This window comes from Paramormyrops kingsleyae, chromosome 10 (assembly GCF_048594095.1).
Source record: "Paramormyrops kingsleyae isolate MSU_618 chromosome 10, PKINGS_0.4, whole genome shotgun sequence".
Taxonomy (NCBI): Eukaryota; Metazoa; Chordata; class Actinopteri; order Osteoglossiformes; family Mormyridae; genus Paramormyrops; species Paramormyrops kingsleyae.
In genome coordinates, this window is record NC_132806.1 from 15,164,055 (window position 1) to 15,182,264 (window position 18,210).

The following is an 18,210-nucleotide window of genomic DNA, read 5'->3' on the forward strand; positions in this document are numbered from 1 at the left end:
CTCCACCTGTTAAACCACTCCTGTTTTGGGGGTCGTGTCATTGTTGCACCTCTAGTGCACCTGTTATTAATTTCATTAAGACCAAAGCAGCTGAAACTGATTAACAACCCCCTCAACTACTTAACTGACCAGATCAATATCCCAGAAGTTTGACTGGATGTTATACTGATTTAATTGTTTTGAGCTATTGATATCTGTGAGAGGCAGTTAGAGTGAGAATTGGTGCTGTAGTCTGGATGAGAGCAGATCAGGAGCTGCATGGACAGGTTTGTCCTGTAGAGGCAGAGCTGATCATAATTCCTGCCAGTTACTACACAGTATGGATTTCATCAGCAACCTGGTTTCCAGACCCAGTCTGCGTGGAGACCCAGACAGCCCACATTTTATGGGCGTTCTGAGCTAGGAGAAAAGGTTGGGAAACTTTACCCTTGTAGGTTCAACTTCCAGTACATTTACATTTGTTTAATTAGAAGATGATTTTAAGTAACATACAATTCAACAAGCAGGGTCAGTCAGTCCCTGGAGCAATTGGGGGTTAGGGGCCCTGCTCAAGGGCCCAACACTAGTAGCGAGTTATAAGGCTTTAATTTCATTTCCAGATTTTATTTAGTTGATTATTTCAGTGAATACTAATTCAGCTGCGGTAGAGTACACTAAAATCTGAAAAGAGAAACCAGGAAACGGCAAAGAAATGTGGGTTTGTGGGGATGTGGTCACTAGGGCTGCAATTAAAGATTATTTTGGCAGTTTTTCTCACGCCCTCCACCTCTGCTTCCAGTGGGTGCTGCTCCTGTTCTGGGCTCCAGTGCATGTTTTACCTCCCCTGCTCAAGGCTGAATGTCACCCTGTTGTGCAGACTCTGCCTCTGCCATAAGCTCTCGCAGCAAATTCAAATAATGACCTACAAATCAAATGAATCTCAAACTTAAGCTTGATAGCTTAATCAAATGTATTTGTGACATTAATACATGCGATCACAATAAAATTAAATGAAAATGTTAAATAATGCAAATTGTAGTGCAAGTAGTCTTTTAATTAAATGAAAAAATGTACAAATAAGTTACTCAAAATAGCAGCCTCTGCCCTAGCATGAGGGCTGTTAACCTGCCTTGCAACTTGTGGAAGTTGCAACTCTGCAAATAATAACTTTGTTTAAAGTGATATAAAAGTAAAACAAATAGTCCACCCTATTTCAAATCTTGCTAGGTCTGGAAGTCCAAAAGTCTCAATAAGGCTTCAGATGTAAATGGAAAGAACTTCTTTCAGTTCAAAATAACAATTAAGGAAAGTTTACAAACACTTTAAATTGCAGTACAAGAACGTGAGCATATCTATGTGCTCTGGAGTGAGGCTGGCTCTCTTTTTGGGGGCGATGTTTCCAGCTGCTGAGAAGAGACGCTCCGGGGGAGCTGAAGTAGCGGGATACACAAGAATGATCTGGCTAGTGATGCAAGAGTTGGATACTTTGCCTCGTTCAACTTCCAGCAAGACACGGGGCTTATGGAAGTACATCAGCACCTGCCGTAGGACAACAGATGAAGATTAGCCTGGTGGCTCAATCTGGCACATTACATTTGATTTTAAATGTTCATTAATATGCACTGTTCCTATTTAAATAAATAAATCTTACTTCAGTAGTGATCACTTGGTTGTGCGCATCCTGTCCATGGCTCTCGCTGTCACTGTCTGCTGAGTCACAACCAAACAGGCCTGTTTGGAGTTCCTATCAGCTGAGGCTGTGGTATCTTCATTCCCCCTGGAGGGCTGGTTATTTACAGTAGTACTGCCATCCATGGACTGTAGGGACAGAGCTTATACTCTATTCTGAATGCCAAACATCTCCTCTGGTGTCAGGAATTTCAGTTTTCAAAATTGTGCATCTACTACGGTCTCACTTTGTTTTACTATGTTTATTTGAAATTGTTAAATCCATCTATCTTCCAACTGCTTGTTCCGGATCAATGGGTTGCTTATCGTAGCCACAATAGCATGGCTTAAACTTGTCATACTAAATCTGCAAGTCATGCTAACATGTTTATAATATGAATTATCACGTGATAACAACTGGCCAAGAATGCAAAGACAGATGACACGCGAGTTTGGTCTTGTCTGGTTGCATGCACAAAAGAATGAAGTGAATCGTTGTGGACATTGATTGTCACACAATGCTTTGAGATATCTGGGTGTGAGGGCACCTGTAATGGCAAATATGCCATCAGTTAATGATTAGTTTAATTCGGGTGGTTTTTCTAGTTCACGAAGCATGAGCGCCACCAGATTTTAACTAATTGTGAACTGATCGTATGTTTGCTGGGCCAGAGTTCTTGGTAACTTAAATGAAACCAAAGTTATTTGTGTTCTGATACAGTATGCAAGTATTCAAAAATAAAACAAATATATAACGCAAAATTGAATCAGTGGAATCTAAGTGTAAAATAGAGTTTACGGGAAATTGCAATGTATCCTGACCTTTATTTACTTATTTAGTTAGTGTATATGGACTATTCAGACAAATGATTTCACTAAAAAGAAACATTTAATATACCTATTTTTTCTGCATATGACAGTCTGTAACAGCAAGGCTATATTACTGCATCATTCAATTACTCTACTGTTGTTGAAATAAACGGCGAACCAATAAAATTCCAAGAATAAGTTGCCAAGTGATAACGGCAGAGGTATAATGACTTCTTGTGAGACTCCAAAAGCTTATAAAACGTCCTTTTAGTTTGCCATTCAGTCCCTTAACCTACTGTTGCATCTATAGAAACACCACTTGTACCAAACTTATGTGAACCAATTAACATCCATACATTTTCCATAAGATCTTATCAGCTATCACTCTCAGAAAAAAAGGGTAAAAAAAATTGTTGTTGCGGTCGCTGCGCCCTGCTTTTGGCTTTGTGGCGAGAGAGAGTCTCTATGGACTTGAGGTCAGAGCAGAAAGACACATCATGCCAGATATCACAGGAATGATGCGAGGAATGCTGTCTCCTGGAACTGGTTACACAACACCTGGAAGGGTAACACAGAGGGCAAAGTCGTGGACAGCAAGTTTGTATTCGCTTCTGTGTTTCTTGGGGGAAAGGTATTGCTTTTGGATTTCGAAAACATCTTAGGGATCTTTGAGAAAGTTCCAAAACTTCCAAGAGTGTGAGCAAATGTTAGAATAAAGGTGTGTGGACTAGCGTGTTCATTCTGACTGGCCAGTACCTTCTTGACCCGAATTCCTTACAGTTTAGCCTATTCATATTCATGGCACTTTTCTGAAGCAGCAGAACACCCCCCGGTCTGCTCAGCAATTCAAATGTCCTGCAGCAAATTCCCACCCACCTGCGGTAGTAGAGGGCAGGCAGCTGAAGCGGATTGGCGGGCGTTCGTGTCAGTCTCCAGCAGAGACGGGGAAACCAGACCTTCTATTCAGTAGGACAGGAACCAGGAAACTCAAAGAGCTCATGCAAGTTTTGTGGAGGGGGTGGGGTTTCACTCAGGAGACACACACACTTGCAAAGAAAAAAAATGCAGCACTACGGCTACAGAAGCAGACTCCGACCCTGCGCTCAGACCAGAAAACTACTCCAGAACTTCAACATGAGCGGCCAGATCCGTTTAGATACCAATCTGGAAAAAGCTCAAGCAATGAAGAATGAGGACAAGGTCTTCAGGTACAATGGGATTCTCTACCCCATCCTCAGGAGCCCAGAGGAGAATTTGAAGGCCCTTGTGAATATCGAAGCCAGAACTGATGACATCATGCTTGTGGCCTTCCCCAAATGTGGTAAATGCAACTTTATATTAAAAATTACTGCTATGGCAGTTTAAGAGACTCACATATGACATTTTTAATTCATATATATAGTAGTTGGATATGATTACTTAACTACTGCTAATCATAATAATATGAAACTGTGAAAAACTTTCATCAATGCCTGTAACCGACTGAGTTGATGCAAAGATATTCTGGTGTTATTGAAGCTATCCGTGCACTATACGTCACATTTATGTACATATGACAGTTTTTTCCCTCGTGGAATTAGTACAATAATTCTAAACGTAAACAACAGATGTTACATAATTACGGAAGAGCTGTCGAGTAACCGCAAGATAACTGGACCATTTCATCTCCCAGTGAAAATGAATAATGGGACTGAAATCCGTCCAGCTTGTCAAAGCGACAGAGACGTGGGCCGACCTCCTGAGAGGAGAGCTAGCATTCCAGCTCCGTGTTTTCGTGGGGTCTCTTTAGCCTCGTTTCCACCAACGCGATACCGGGGCTGGTTCAGTTTCAGTTCAGTTTGCAGCATTACTACACGATGCTTAAAAGGACATGCGGTAAAACAACAAGCTTGAATAAACTAACACTCACAGATGAGGGAGCCTTTACGGAGACAAAACGTTGTAAAAAGCTTACAACAGTATGGATTGTTTTTGCTGAAAATAAGATATTTTACGTAAAGTATTAACTTGCACTAAAAACTTGTATGTTTCACATAAATGATGCAACCCTACATCGTTTTTTTAATTCTGTGAAAAACGAAAGATCGATCTGCTGGCCAAACGTAATAATAAAGTATAAATATATTTAACAATTAATAACGTATAAATATGTAACAGTTTGAATAAATAAAATATTGTGGCGAAGAGATCACGAGGCGGACTGCAAAGTTTAGTTTTTAGCAGACTTTTATTGCGCGATCCGTAAAAGGACACCGGTAAAACAACGAGCGAAAATAAAGAATAAGCTGAATTACACACACAGACGGGGAACCTTTAAGGAGACAAAAGTGATTATAAAGACAGGGCGCAACGAGTCATACTCCGGAAACTTTTATTCGGTTTGGCAAAATAAATCCAAAGAATTAAATACAGATTAAGTTTACATTACTTTGACTTCCACTACGTAACATTTCTGTTCCGTTCTTTTTTTAAAACCGGTGGAAATGTAGGCTGGTTCTCAGAAGGCACCAAGAGAGAACCAGTCCTGCACCAGCACCGTGTTGGTGGAAACGAGGAATTTGAGGTGTCTGGATGGAATGGAGCCCCATGGGGCCCTTGGATAACAATCTTTGGATTTTCGGTACTAGGCCCCTCTTGCTTTGGTTTTCTGAAAGTAAAAGCTTTCCTCAGCCTGTACAAAAAATAGGTCCTTCCTCCCCAGGCTTCAATTGGATGCTTGGGGTTCTGAAGAAGATTGTAGCTGCTGTCAAAGGAACAGAAAGTCAGATAAAGATGCACCCACTGATTGAGTTTCTCGACCCAGCTAAGCAACAGGTACTAAGCCCTGTAACCTTAGCATGAACCTGAGGTATATGAGAAATAAGCGTATGTTTGTGAGGCCACATTACACTGGCTCAGGAGTAGCCTTGAGAAATCTTGCTTTTGATAAATATGTCATTGAATGGTTGTTGAGGCAGCTGATATGGCTGTTAGTTTGATGGTGGGCAAAATATTGAGAATATAAGTTTTAGGAACAATAGCAGAAGTGCAGCCTGAATGTCTGGAATCTGACAAAGTCAAGCATATGAAAGGAACATGTATCACCTCATGTTCTCTACTGCTCACCTGGACTGAGAGGACATGGTGTGTCCAAGCATTCACCTCAGCTCACACTAGAGGCTGACCGGAGGCCTGTCCTTTATGTTCAACATAAACCCCGGTCACCAGTGCTGTCATATCCCAGCAAACACTGTTTCCATTGTTTGGGTTATAAGTACCCACAGTGCACCCCGTGTGCTTTAAAGAACTCATATGCCTCATTCTACCCACACTGTGCTGAAAGATTTTCGAGTCGCCTGTATTTTTTTGGGTGTCACAACACCAGGAGGAGCCTTGTTACATTTCAGACCTCCTGCGGTTTCCCACCTCTTTTACAGAGCAGTATTCTGTTTGAGAGCATAAAATCACTTACGTATTACATGGCTCTATTCCTCTCAAACCTGACCCTCAGGACAGAATTTGTGTTATGAGGCCAGTTTGCTATGGCAACTGGGCGCAGGCCATGTGACCTCCTTTGACTGTGTTTGTGCTGCAGATGCTGGCTGACTTACCATCTCCCAGAATCCTCGGGACACACTTGCAACCCCAGAACATGCCCTCTTCTTTTTTCGCCAGGAAAACCAAGGTTCGTGCTCGCTACACACATTTGTTAATCCTGTCTTTCCAGAAGCCAAGCTGACTTCCTTTGTGCAGAGGTTAGAATTCTGACTTCCATGTTATGTAATGGCTATGGCTTGTTAAAAGCAGCCTGGTTATAATCACTTTAATATAGATCCCATTTCAAGGTTAACCAACAGACAATGACCAGCACTTATTCTAACATAAATAGGATTTTCTGAAACTTTAAGCAGCCACTGAAGTGTGGTCATGTGTAAGTTCTTAGCCAATATTCAATTCACTAAAGTTTTTTATAAAGTGCCTTTCAGAACAGTCGCCCCAAGGCGTCTTAACATGAGTAAAAAGGGAAAAAGGAAGACAAAAAAATGAATGAAAGAAAGCCAGATGATAACAGAGGAGAGGAACCAAAAATTCCCAAGTGAGGAGAAAAGAACCTGTGGGGCTCCTAGGTCAACAAGGTCAAAGTCGGGATTTAAAGACTGAGACCAATTTGGCATCCCGAACATGAGCTGCCAAACCATTCCACAATAAAGGGCTATGCTATGCTCATTTTTAATCTCTACTCATGAACAATGACTGGTTGGACTGAGTTGTCGGTGACGCCGCCTCTCCGTAGATCGTGGTTATGTTCCGGAACCCTAAAGATACAGCCGTCTCCTACTTTCATTTCACCAACAACAACCCAGTGCTGCAGACCGCTGAGTCCTGGGACAAGTTCTACTCAGACTTCATACAAGGAGAAGGTAATCTCGCCCACAAATGCCCACAGGCACCTCAGGAAAAAAGTATTTCTTAATATATCTATATAATTTATTGAAATATGCTTCACCTACCAATTAGAGTAATTTCATGGAAAATGTAAGTAATGTTCTAGTGTAAAGTTTTGTGTGTTTGGGGGGTGGGGGGTTGTTGTTTGTGTTTACTGGTTCATTCCCAACTGAAAAATTCACTTTGTCTCCCCCCACATTTCAACAACCAGAGTCGAGTCAGAAGATGGTAGCTAGATAGCTGGTTAGCAGAACATGCTGCTTCAGCATCTCCTGAACATTAGTGAAGTGACTATGTGGCGGACAGTGAGGGTGAATAATGATAAAAACCACTGCTATCTGTGTTTTAATGTGTCAGACAGATACTCAGCCTCTCCTGATTCAGTGGAATTCCCAGAATTACCCAGGGAACTTTCAAAAATGGCCTGATGAACTTTTAAGCATTTAACTTTTTTGCAACGCAGCACTGCTTCACTCTCTGACCCACAGACCAGAATCCTCTGCTGCCAGTTAGGAAGTGACTTCACATTGCTATGTAAATGCCAGCAGTGTTTTCCTTGGGTCCGTAAGATGCTTTATCCCTGCACTGTAGTCTTGCTTGTACTTGATATCAAGCAAGACTGCATAGACTAATATCTACTGATAAAATCTCAGGGTACAGCAATATGATCTCTCTTTACTGTAGTGTGCCATTTCACTGTTGAGTGTTTTTTGGAGGAACAAGACGTCAGATCTTTAGGTATATGCATACAAATTCTGCTTTTCATAATTGCCATTCTCTAAAATGTTCAGGCAAGTACATAAATGTGTCATTTATTAAACATGTCTTCCATAAACCCTAATTTAGGACATGTCCTACAAAGCCTCATATGTGATTTACATTCGTCTCCATTTCCTCCTTACAGTACCTTGGGGTTCTTACTTTGACTGCGCCCTGGCATGGGAGGAGCATATCGACGACCCCAACGTTTTGGTTATGACCTTTGAGGACATGAAGCAGGTAATTTAGGTGGCGCAATGGGGTTCCTCCTGAGCCCTGAAGCCCTGAAGTTCCAGGTCTTACTGTTAAACTTAATAGGGACCTCCAGGGTATGAAAAGACATAGCAGCTTATTCTGACAACACAACAACAGGGTCAGCCTTGTAAAGCTCTCAGACATACCCCCGATCTCAGATCTGCAAGGGTAAGACAGAAAAATCATACTGGTGTAACACTTCCTGAGGCTTCACTTCAGAAAATCGTGGAACTGCATGGGAGGCCTAAACTCAATCATGAGATACTGTATATTTTTAGTTGTGCTGTAACAGTTTAATCCTGTTTCTGCAATGTTCTTTATGTGTGATGGGGTCACATGATATGCCCATCTTCATTTGAATTGGGATTCCCACTACTGTTCAGAACATGTGCCAAGGGATAGAGCAGATTGCCCAGTTCTATGGCTACAGCTTGACTGAGGAGCAGGTCCAGAGCGTCGCCAAGGCAAGCGGTTTCGACACAATGAAGGAGAGCTCCAAGAGCATGTTTGGACAAATGACCGACGTTATATTCAGGAAAGGTGGGTCAGGGCCAACTCTCTCTCCGCTCATTTCTGCCACATACATGTTCACTGGGGTGTCTAAGGTTCTCCTTCAGCCAAACACGTTTATCATAGTACTTTATGCCAATACTCACATGCCTTTTATAATATATGTATCATATAAAATGTTGTTTTTCAGGGTAGGAGACTTACAACAAATTCACATTTTATTAATGTAATGGATGCTTTTTTTTAATTTTTGAGAAAGCTGGCTCAGTTGTGGGTTAAGGGCCTTGCTTAAGGCTCCAACAGTGACATCACTCTTCGGAGGCTAGGATTTGAACCTATGCCCCTCCAATCAGAGGCACAGCATCCTAACCCACTGAGCCACATAAGACAGCTGTTGTTGGTTTTTTTTTTGTAAGATGCTTTGCTCCAGGGTAGAATGCTTATACCTCCAGTATCTGCTGAGAAAGCAAGATGATTGTCAGCCTCTCATAGGGACGAATATTTTCAATAATGGGTCTGGCGCAATCCCACAAGCTTTCTGCGCCCTTCCTGCCTTTCAGGCGAGGTGGGAGACTGGAAGAACCTCTTCACTGTGGACCAGAGCCAGGAGATGGACGCTGCTTTCGAGAAGCACCTGGCTGGGACCAAGCTGGGCGCCAAGTTGAAGTACGATGTGTACTGCAAGTAGGCTGTGATGGCCAAACGGAGACAGGAGCGGGGACATACAGTACAGGAGCGGGGACATACAGTGCAGGAGCGGGGACATACAGTGCAGGAGCGGGGACATACAGGAACATGTAGTCTGAACCTCATGTACACAAACCTCATATACTAATAGTAAATGATTTTAGGTTAGAAGTGATACTTCTGTATAGGGTGGGTTTCTTTATAAATTCTTCAAATGTACTATATAAAATTGTTGCTTTTTTATTAACATGTTAAAATGTTAAAATTTGCCTTGATTGAATTCCCCATTTTTCTGTGTGTTTCTTTCCACAATGGTCCTGAATTTGAGTGAGAACTGTTGTTTGCACCATGTGGACAAGGGATAGAAAATGTGTCCTGCTAAGACAATTTCAGTTTAGTTCTATGTTGCCATCTAATGAGTAAAATTGTTGAGGAAATATGTCAAAAGCAATGAGATCCTTCCAAGATCCACTGCAGGAAAAGTGCTGCTCCCAGTGCAAGTTCCCGGGGGGGGGGGGGCTGTCAGCTTGTGTCCAGGGCACCTCTCAGATGAGGAGGGGCCTTGTTTCCTCCTCTTCTGGCTCTCTGTCACTTTGGAGACCGAGGCCTGATTGCACCATTTTGCTGTTCTCTCATATGATTGGCTAACCTCACCAATGCCTTCTCCTCCTTTCCAATACGCACTGAAAGGCGGCTATTGCATCCACAGAAATAAGTAGAGCTGGAATCATTTCAGCCACTTGCTATGATTTTTAAAGTAAAGCAGCTACTTAAAAAGCTTTTATTTCAATTCAATTCAATTTTTTAATATAGCGCCTTTCACAACAGCCACCCCAAGGTGCTTTACATAGGTGAGCTGCGATACATTACAACATCATTAACACAGAATAATACAACAGAAGATGAAAGACAAATGACAACAATCATCCATTCATTTTCTGAAAGTATTCAGGGCAGCAGGGGGTCCAGAGCCTACAGGTACAAGGCAAGGAACGGGGCGCCTGCCCAGCACGGGGCGCCTGCCCAGCACGGGGCGCCTGCCCAGCACGGGGCGCCTGCCCAACATGGGGCGCCAACCCAACACGGGGCGCCTGCCCAGCACGGGGCGCCTGCCCAACATGGGGCGCCTGCCCAGCACGGGGCGCCGGCCCACTGGCAATCTGGCTATTCTAATTAGCCTTAGCATATTTTTTGGACTGTGGGGGGAAACCAGACTACCTGGAGAAAACCTCACAATGACAACATGCAAACTCCACACACATGGAACACATGGCAGAGACTTGAACCCAAGTGGCAAAGGCGTGAGGCAACAGTGCTAACCACAGCACCACAGCACCGCCAAACAGGAACCAAAAACTCCCAATTAAGGAGTAAACAAATCTCTGGGGGTCCAAGGTCAACTGGCTGCCCAACACCACAAAAATAAAGTTTTCCTCTTATGCAAATTATGAGTAACCCTGGCATTAATGGAAAGAATAGAAATTGACATCACAATATATAATACAACAAACTATTCAACAAGCAGTAATTACCTGGAAAGCTGAAGGTCTCTCACAAAAAAATTCACATCACTTGCATTTGACAAATTCTCTGGCTCCTATCTGTTAACTGACCAAAACAGGATAATTGTGTATTTGCTTGTACAAGTTCCATCCCATCTGCGAAAGCACGTGCCCCAATGAAAAAGGCCTTTTTACTCTCTCTCCACGCCTTTTCTGCCAGTGGCCACAGTCGTATCTGAGCTGCTTGTCAAACCAAGTCAGATCCTCCTTAAAATAAGGCCCCTGGGTGTTCAGCTATTCACATACCTTGGCACGCTTCCATATCAACCTTCTCACTGACCAGAAAACAAACCTCAACCCTAATCACTGCTCTCGTTTTTTCTTATCCTCTATCTTCCTGCCAAGGCAATGGGCCACATCAGGCGCTTCCACCCCACCCCTTATCAGGAAGTTTTTTTCACACCCCTCTCATCCTCACTTTCACATTTTCACCGAAATACTCGGAAAGGTCACACACACAAAGACACCATCTACGACTCTGATTTTCTTGGTCATTTATTAATCACTTCCAAGTCATCTATCTTAATTTTCATTTCTGCATTCGCCTTCTTCAGATTTTCATTCTCTTTTTGGAGCGCTACACCGTTGCTGTGAATGGAGTTGAGAGTCACAAAGACTGTCAATATTAGCAGAATTATCCTTGACCATGCATCTCTGATTGATCTTAGCCGAGAAGCCTTGAATGATATTCTCTTATAGTTTCCTGATCGAAAATGTCATCCTTCTTCCTTTTGTAAGGGTGAATTTTGCTGGGCATGTTGAGAAAAGATTCACAAGCTTTGCAAGCATATGAGTGTTTCTTTTTTTCTTTCACAGCTTGAACTTCCATTTCCATGGCTAAATCTGTTAGCATCCTATAAGCTCTATGGATATCTAAAATAAATGTTTTGCAGAACTTTTAGTACAAATTATACATCCAGATAACAATAGGCCAATTGTATGCACTTCCTACTCTGCAACAGCAATTCAAAAATGCATTTTCGTGAGCTGCCTGAGGCCGTCCCTCAGCTTACCCTCTTAGGTAGCCCCTGCTGACTGATTGATGTCATGCACCATGAAATGAGGAGAAGAGAGAGGTGACATCCCCCTCCGAAAAACAGAAGACCTAACGGGAATACAAAGAATTGCATTATGTTCCCAAGTCTGGTCACAGAGGTCCAGAGATCTAGATGTTTCCAGTGTATCGCTTTGCTTGAAGTAACATGAAGTCTCATCACCTGGCTCTTCTAGCTAACAATCGTTAATGCTATGGTATGTGTTCTAAGACCAGCAGATCTGGACTCCCCTGACACAGCAGAATTCAGAAGCAGTGGAATTTCGAAAGGTCACGCCATCTGTAATGGTTAGATCAAGTTAGGGGGCTGAGAGGCTACATGTGGCCAGACGTGGCCACTAGAGACAGGGGGTGGGGCATGGATGGGGTAAGGTGGGAAGTGGGAGGGGTCATGTAGGCCGTGGGCGGGGTCATGTAGGTTGTGGGCGGGGTCAGGCAGAACAGGTGGCACATTGGCGTGGGTCAGCCGGTGCTTCTTGAGGTGGCCCAGCTCGCGGAAGCAGCAGCCACACTGCGCACAGCGGTAAGGTCTCTCGCCCGTGTGGATGCGCTGGTGCTTCTGCAGACTGTCCAGGTGGCGAAAGCGCTTCTCGCAGTAGCGGCAGGGGTAGGGCCGCTCGCCCGTGTGGATGCGCTGGTGTGTCTTTAGGTTGTAGAAGCGGCGGAAGCCACGTCCGCACACGCTGCAGAGATGCACCTTGTCCGGGCTCTGGGGGAGCCCGTGCAGAACCAGCTGAGCTTCTGCTGGCTCAGGATGCTCTACGGACTGAGTATCGGCAGCCGTGGGAAGAGGCAGGACGAGTTGTGGGGCCTGGTCCGAGTCCGCCCTAACCAGATCCGGCTCACAACAAGACTCATCTTCCACTTTAATGACCCCATCATCCAGCACCTGGATCAAGCTGAGCTCACTCACATGGCTGGCTGCCGGTGAACTTTTCTCAAACTGAAATCTGGGGGTCTCTGTCGCCTCCAGCTGGTGGAAACCTGCAGTTCTCTGTTTTGTTCCAGTGTAACCTAATGAGAGTACAGCAGCAACAATCAATTTATAGCCCCTGCAATAAAGTATACACTATATGATCTTGTTGCTGCTGCTTGTACATTTTGTTTATTGACATTTAACAGAATGAGCTCCCGCTTCACTGCTGTCAGAAAATTATGTGTTATAATATTTATAAAATTCATTGATCTCTATGGAAAGTCTACTCCCTAATATGAGATAAGGGACCGTCTCCAAATTACTTGTCTTTCAATGGGGGATATGAAATTCTAAAAAAAAACAACCTTTTAACGGTTAATTGCAGTGTAACAAAAATAATCAAATTAAGTTACCTGGTATGTAGAAGGCTTACTCCACCTCTTATCAGGTCAGCTTTGACTTTCTCTTAATTTTCAGTAATTTTTATGTTTCTTAATGAAACATAATCAGTAGCTTCCGAATGGTTTACTCTATTGCGCTAAAACAAGTTGCTCTGCATAAAACATCCCCTTGAGGACCTAGTCCCCATCAGATTTTATCAGCTATAAGATTGTCCTAATTTTAAATGATCAATTTTGGTGCAAAAGAACCATTCAGTTATGAGCGGTTCACTATGACCCTAAAAAGCAAGTTTCTCTACATGAGAAACCCTCCAGAGGACCTACTCTCCCCATCTCCTTTTGTTACTTCAAACCTTCTGCTAATTATAAGCTATTTATTTTTTGGTGCAAAATAGGCATCCGCTTATTAACAGCTTAATATGCTCCTGAAAACTAAGTTGCTCTACATCAGAAATCCTCTGGAGGACAATGACAATGCCAAACCACTTGTCCACATGGCAATTTGTGTCCCTTCCACTGTAGACAGCACTGGAGAGTCATCTGATGCATACCTCTTTAAATCACCCAGCAGTAACTCACTCCACGGCTGGAAAATGCCAAGGTAGCTTTCAAAAAGCATTTTTATGATCCCTGGGCATAAGTACTTCTTATCTTTGGCTGTCATAGTCTCCTCTTCTGCCACTTGTGCCTTCACCTCCTCCAGCACTATTCGGAAATCAGCAGAGAAAGGCGACCTGCCCACAATTGATTTGGCATGAATTCTTTCTTCATCAATATCCAGGTTCCAATTATTTTTTTGGATTTTGTGATGAGGGCTTCAGTGACATGCAGATCGTCTAGGACAGCTTTGGTACGCTTGGTGGAAATCAGTACTACGGGAAATGCCCTGATGTCTCTCGCTGCAGCTAACGGTGTGGTATCCTGGAGACTTGCAAAGACAAAGGGGGCAAAATCCTCCAGTCCCTTATCTTCAGTTTGCCTCCCAATTGCCTGGCTGACAGCCTTGATGACATGGGCAGAACACAGACGCAGAGCGGTGAACGTCCTCATTTCACACCACGTCTTTTCACAAACAGAATATGCTCTCTCCAGGTAGGATGCGATGTTCTCTTTGTCAAATGCAAGTAGGACACCTTGCATTAATGCCCAGCTGTAATCTGTCTCTACTTGCAGTATATACACTTGTGTATACTTTGACAGGTGCCAGTAGAATTGCATTAACCAAAATGTGATTGGTGGAACTTTGTGCTCATTGGTGAGCATTTCACACACAGGTGGAGATGGTGCATCCCTACCCCTTCCAAGGTGAGTGAGTAGTACAGTACTCGTTTGCCTTGGTTCGGAATCGTACAGACTACAACACCTGTTGCATCCAGATACGGTGTCACATCAGTCTTTTTTCTCAGGTGTTGCACTAAAATGCTAACTCCAGTTTCAGTGTATATGTGCACAGCAAATGGGTCCACTTAAAAGTGCCGGATAAAGCCTGGCATTTTAAAGAATTTAGTGTCACACTCCCTGAGTATCATTTGAGTTAGAGGAATCTCCATGAGCACGTCATTATGGAGGCGTCTGCTCTTTCTAAATTCTGACCCCAATAACTTTTAGTACACTTCTGTTTTAAAATGACAAAAGGAGACGGGGAGTAGGTCCTCTGGAGGATTTCTGATGTAGAGCAACTTATTATAAAGCATTAGGGTAAACCACGTAGTAGCAAATGATTATTTCATTAATAAAATTATACTTAGGAGCCTACAAAGTCAGAGGGGGACTAGGTCTTCTAGATGAGGTCTGATGTATAGGAAAACTAATTTTGGAAGAATTGATTAATCCATTACGAAGCCATTAATTGTTTTACTAATCTACTTCGGCTTTCAATTCCTTGGTTTTAAACAGGATGATTACACACTTTTTTTTGTTCGACACTTTATACACGGTCCCTGTAAATAACTATGAGGCGCTGATTACCCTTGGATAGAAGATTAATAATCAAATAATTGATAGTCTAAATGTTAATGTTTCCTTTCGTAAGCTGTTGACAGAAAATACCGGAATATGTCATTAACTGGTAGCTCAGCCTAGCTGCACCTATACCAAGTTGTCTCCTTGACAGCTGCATGTTAGTAAAGTACTACCTCACCTAAATGAACCGAATATGACGTTACATATACCACTTAAAAGCTCTATTAAAGATAATTTACCATGACAATAAAATTAATATTAAAAATGGTCCAACCTACCTTCTTCTACGCCCTCCTCTGCTGCGGAATACAACTCATTACTCTGATCATCTCCAGTTCTCAAAAGTTGTGTTTGTGGACGGGAGCTCTGACCCAGGCACGGCATCGAAGATGCATCCGTTTGTGATCTAACTCTCCTCCGGTTATTCCCGGGTCTGGTCCATCCCGATTGAACTGTCGGTAAACAGAGAACAACACTGCGGGAGGACTTCAATATCTGAGCTCTCGCACATGGGTCACCGAAGGACTGCACATACCTGCGAGAAGCGTCGGTACCGGAAAGCGGATCAGGGGACCCGCTCCGTACCCCTTCGAGGGGATCTTCCGCGCGCGTACGGTCCGTAATGGGTGAATGCGGTCGGTCCCGGTTGAGAAGCAGGCACTGCTTGATGTTCCTCTCCGCGGCCGACATGTAGAAGCGCACAGCCTTCAGCTCGCTTTCCGTCATCTCCAGCCTCTCCCTCAAGCTGCGGTTCTCCCGGTGAGACTCCGCGGCGGCGCTCCGAGCCTCAGCCAGCCGGACGTCCACCACCTTCGCGGTTTCCTGCAGCACGGTCTCCACCGCGCACCTGATGGCTTGCTCGATAGTGGAGGCCAGCTCGTATTTTAAAAACAGCACGCCGGGGTCCATGATCGGCCTTTTAATTTGCGAAACACCGGTTTTCAGTTAACAAAAAAATGCAGAACGGTCCTAGTCAAAAGCTGCAAACTAGTTAGAGTAAACTGTCAATTATCCCACTATCTGCGTCATGCAACTTAATATCATCAATTGCAATTTATCCAATCATTGTGTTACTGATAACAATTGAACTACAAGTGGGCTATCTTGTCTGTATAAAACCGTCATGCAAACCGAGAAATCCACCACCCGCTTGTTGTGCTGCCTAGCGAACTGGCCGGTCACTGGAGGACTATCGTCGTTCTTTAAGCTATAAGCACAATATTAAACAGCCTTCCCGTTTGAGGTAACACTCTTTCTGTGAACACAAAAATACGTAACTGCTACCAACTCCCTTCTGCCCCGAAGGTCCCTTCAGTCGCAATATTATGACGCGCGGAGCCTTTTTCTGCAAGGGAGTAGGTGTTACACACAAGATGAATAAATTACAGGCATGCATATGGTTCTTTTCCAATAACGTGATGATTTTTACTACACAGAAAACACTGAAACACAAGCACATAAAAACACTTGTTAAACGGGACTGTATGTGGTGATCTGTGTGGAATTCTCTGTATGACGCATGCGCCCTTCGCACTCCACTCGCACTTATTCCAATTTTACACATACAATTACTTTAAAACATTTGTGTCGATTCGCTTCGAAACAATTACTTAACACACGCAGGTAAACACATTCGTTCTTCTACATGTACATTAAACAATCAATCATTCAGCAGTTTACTTCCCTCAACATACACACTGATAATGTTCGAGCGGGCTCGTACAACTGTATAGGCTGAGTGGTGTTGGAGCATGGCGTCTCCACCGGGTCCGTGGATGAGAAGAGATTCACAGCTGACACGGGGAGAAGCTGCAAATCACCGGTTTATTGTCTGACAGATTGCAATCCGGGAGCGGCCATCTGACATACATTCAGCATGTACAGGAGGAGGCTCTGCCATATGTATCAGCTGTATCCCTTTTAAAGCCCTTTGGGCATCTCCCCCCCCCTTTCTCAGTACCTTCCGTCTACGTGACAACCACATGTGTGATTCTAGCCGGGTCGTACTGTTCTTGGCCTTCTGGAAGGCTAAAAGATAAGTAGGGGCCGCTGATATTCTCTGCCGCCCCCCTATCTGTTCCGATTAGGTAGCCTTGCCTTGCCGGCGAGCCAGTCAGTTCTTGTTTTGATTAGTTAAAGGGAATGATTCTATAAGACTGTATTTTATTAATTATTCCCTCAGTGGCTGCGAGTTTTCCCTTACTAATATTCGCTAATATTTCTGTAGCACTCATTCGTAACTGCTCTTATCGCCTTACATTTGTCCTAAAAACAGTTACGTGAGTATCACACAGTAAGTTTAACTTTCCCCCTTCTTTTGAACAGTTTTGCTCACCTGAAACACAAGCACATAAAAACACGTGTTAAACGGGACTGTATGCGGTGATCTGTGTGGAATTCTCTGTATGATGCATGCGCCCTTCGCACTCCACTCAGTGGACTCCCCCGCGAGCTGCCCAAAGTGCCTGTGTGCCCTCCACTCCTGCTACCCTACTTGCCCGAATCGCACCACACGTGACCACAGTTGCCCCTGCTCTAAACACATCAGCCACGCAATACATTACAATCCTATCTGAAACATAACACTATTACAAAGAAATAAACAGTGCAAATAACAGTGAAAAATAACATCGAACACCATATTAACATATGGAAAACTAACAAGGGTTCCACTTAGAGATATTTCATATTTCTCATATTGTATATATATTTTTTAAAAATCTGGTTAAGTACCTTACACGGAGATAATTTAACTTAACGAGTTTTAATTGCTTATTGCATGAAATATTGTCTGCTTTTAGAAAAATGGAATACAAAAAGTGCAGATTGCATAGGTTCCATAATAAGTGCATATCTAGATAATATTGGAGTTATCGTACGGATCAATTGCGCAACAGTTCGGTCCTGGAAGTCTAAAACAAAACTTTAAAAATCAGACAAAAAAAATCCTTTGTATTCGGTGGTGATTCATCACCTTCTAGAAAAGTGTGATGACGCGTGTTATCCTGTTGTTCTGACCGCAATTTTCCATCCGGGTCCTCTATTCACAGTTACTTAGTTGGGGGGGGGGGGGCGTCTGTCCAAAGCGATTTACAACTGAAAACAGTTAGGGGTGAGAGAACCAGCATCCCTGGAGCAGTTGGGATTAAGTACCTTTTTCAATCGTCCAACTGTGACATGATCTTCCTTCTATAAAGTAAAGTGCTCATTGAAAGAAAAGGG

General features: G+C 43.4%; 2 protein-coding genes across 2 annotated transcripts; one reads left to right on the plus strand and one right to left on the minus strand.

The window, feature by feature from the left end:
• Nucleotides 1-3,399: 3,399 nt before the first annotated feature.
• Nucleotides 3,400-9,373, plus strand: LOC111854499 (sulfotransferase 6B1-like). Its single transcript, XM_023832490.2, has 7 exons — nt 3,400-3,778; nt 5,159-5,271; nt 6,032-6,121; nt 6,731-6,857; nt 7,787-7,881; nt 8,280-8,436; nt 8,967-9,373. The coding sequence occupies exons 1-7, from the start codon at nt 3,520-3,522 to the stop codon at nt 9,092-9,094; spliced, it is 969 nt and encodes a 322-aa protein (XP_023688258.1). The 5' UTR covers nt 3,400-3,519; the 3' UTR covers nt 9,095-9,373.
• On the minus strand, nt 6,729-16,979 carry LOC111854498 (uncharacterized). Its single transcript, XM_023832489.2, has 4 exons — nt 15,524-16,979; nt 15,267-15,463; nt 10,221-12,723; nt 6,729-10,094 (listed from the first exon to the last, which is right to left on the minus strand). Exons 1-3 carry the CDS (start codon nt 15,895-15,897, stop codon nt 11,999-12,001), a joined length of 1,296 nt encoding a protein of 431 aa, XP_023688257.2. The 5' UTR covers nt 15,898-16,979; the 3' UTR covers nt 6,729-10,094; nt 10,221-11,998.
• Nucleotides 16,980-18,210: the final 1,231 nt, after the last annotated feature.

Bases quoted from the DNA above. Each gene is read 5' to 3' on its own strand.
- LOC111854499 (XM_023832490.2), top strand. From the start codon at position 3,520: ATGCAGCACTACGGCTACAGAAGCAGACTCCGACCCTGCGCTCAGACC. The intron at 6,122-6,730 runs GTTCGTGCTCGC...GCCTCTCCGTAG, and splicing joins TTTTCGCCAGGAAAACCAAG to ATCGTGGTTATGTTCCGGAA. The intron at 7,882-8,279 runs GTAATTTAGGTG...ACTACTGTTCAG, and splicing joins CCTTTGAGGACATGAAGCAG to AACATGTGCCAAGGGATAGA.
- LOC111854498 (XM_023832489.2), bottom strand. From the start codon at position 15,897: ATGGACCCCGGCGTGCTGTTTTTAAAATACGAGCTGGCCTCCACTATC. The intron at 15,464-15,523 runs GTATGTGCAGTC...GTCCTCCCGCAG, and splicing joins GGTACCGACGCTTCTCGCAG to TGTTGTTCTCTGTTTACCGA. The intron at 12,724-15,266 runs GTAGGTTGGACC...TACTCTCATTAG, and splicing joins AGAGGAGGGCGTAGAAGAAG to GTTACACTGGAACAAAACAG.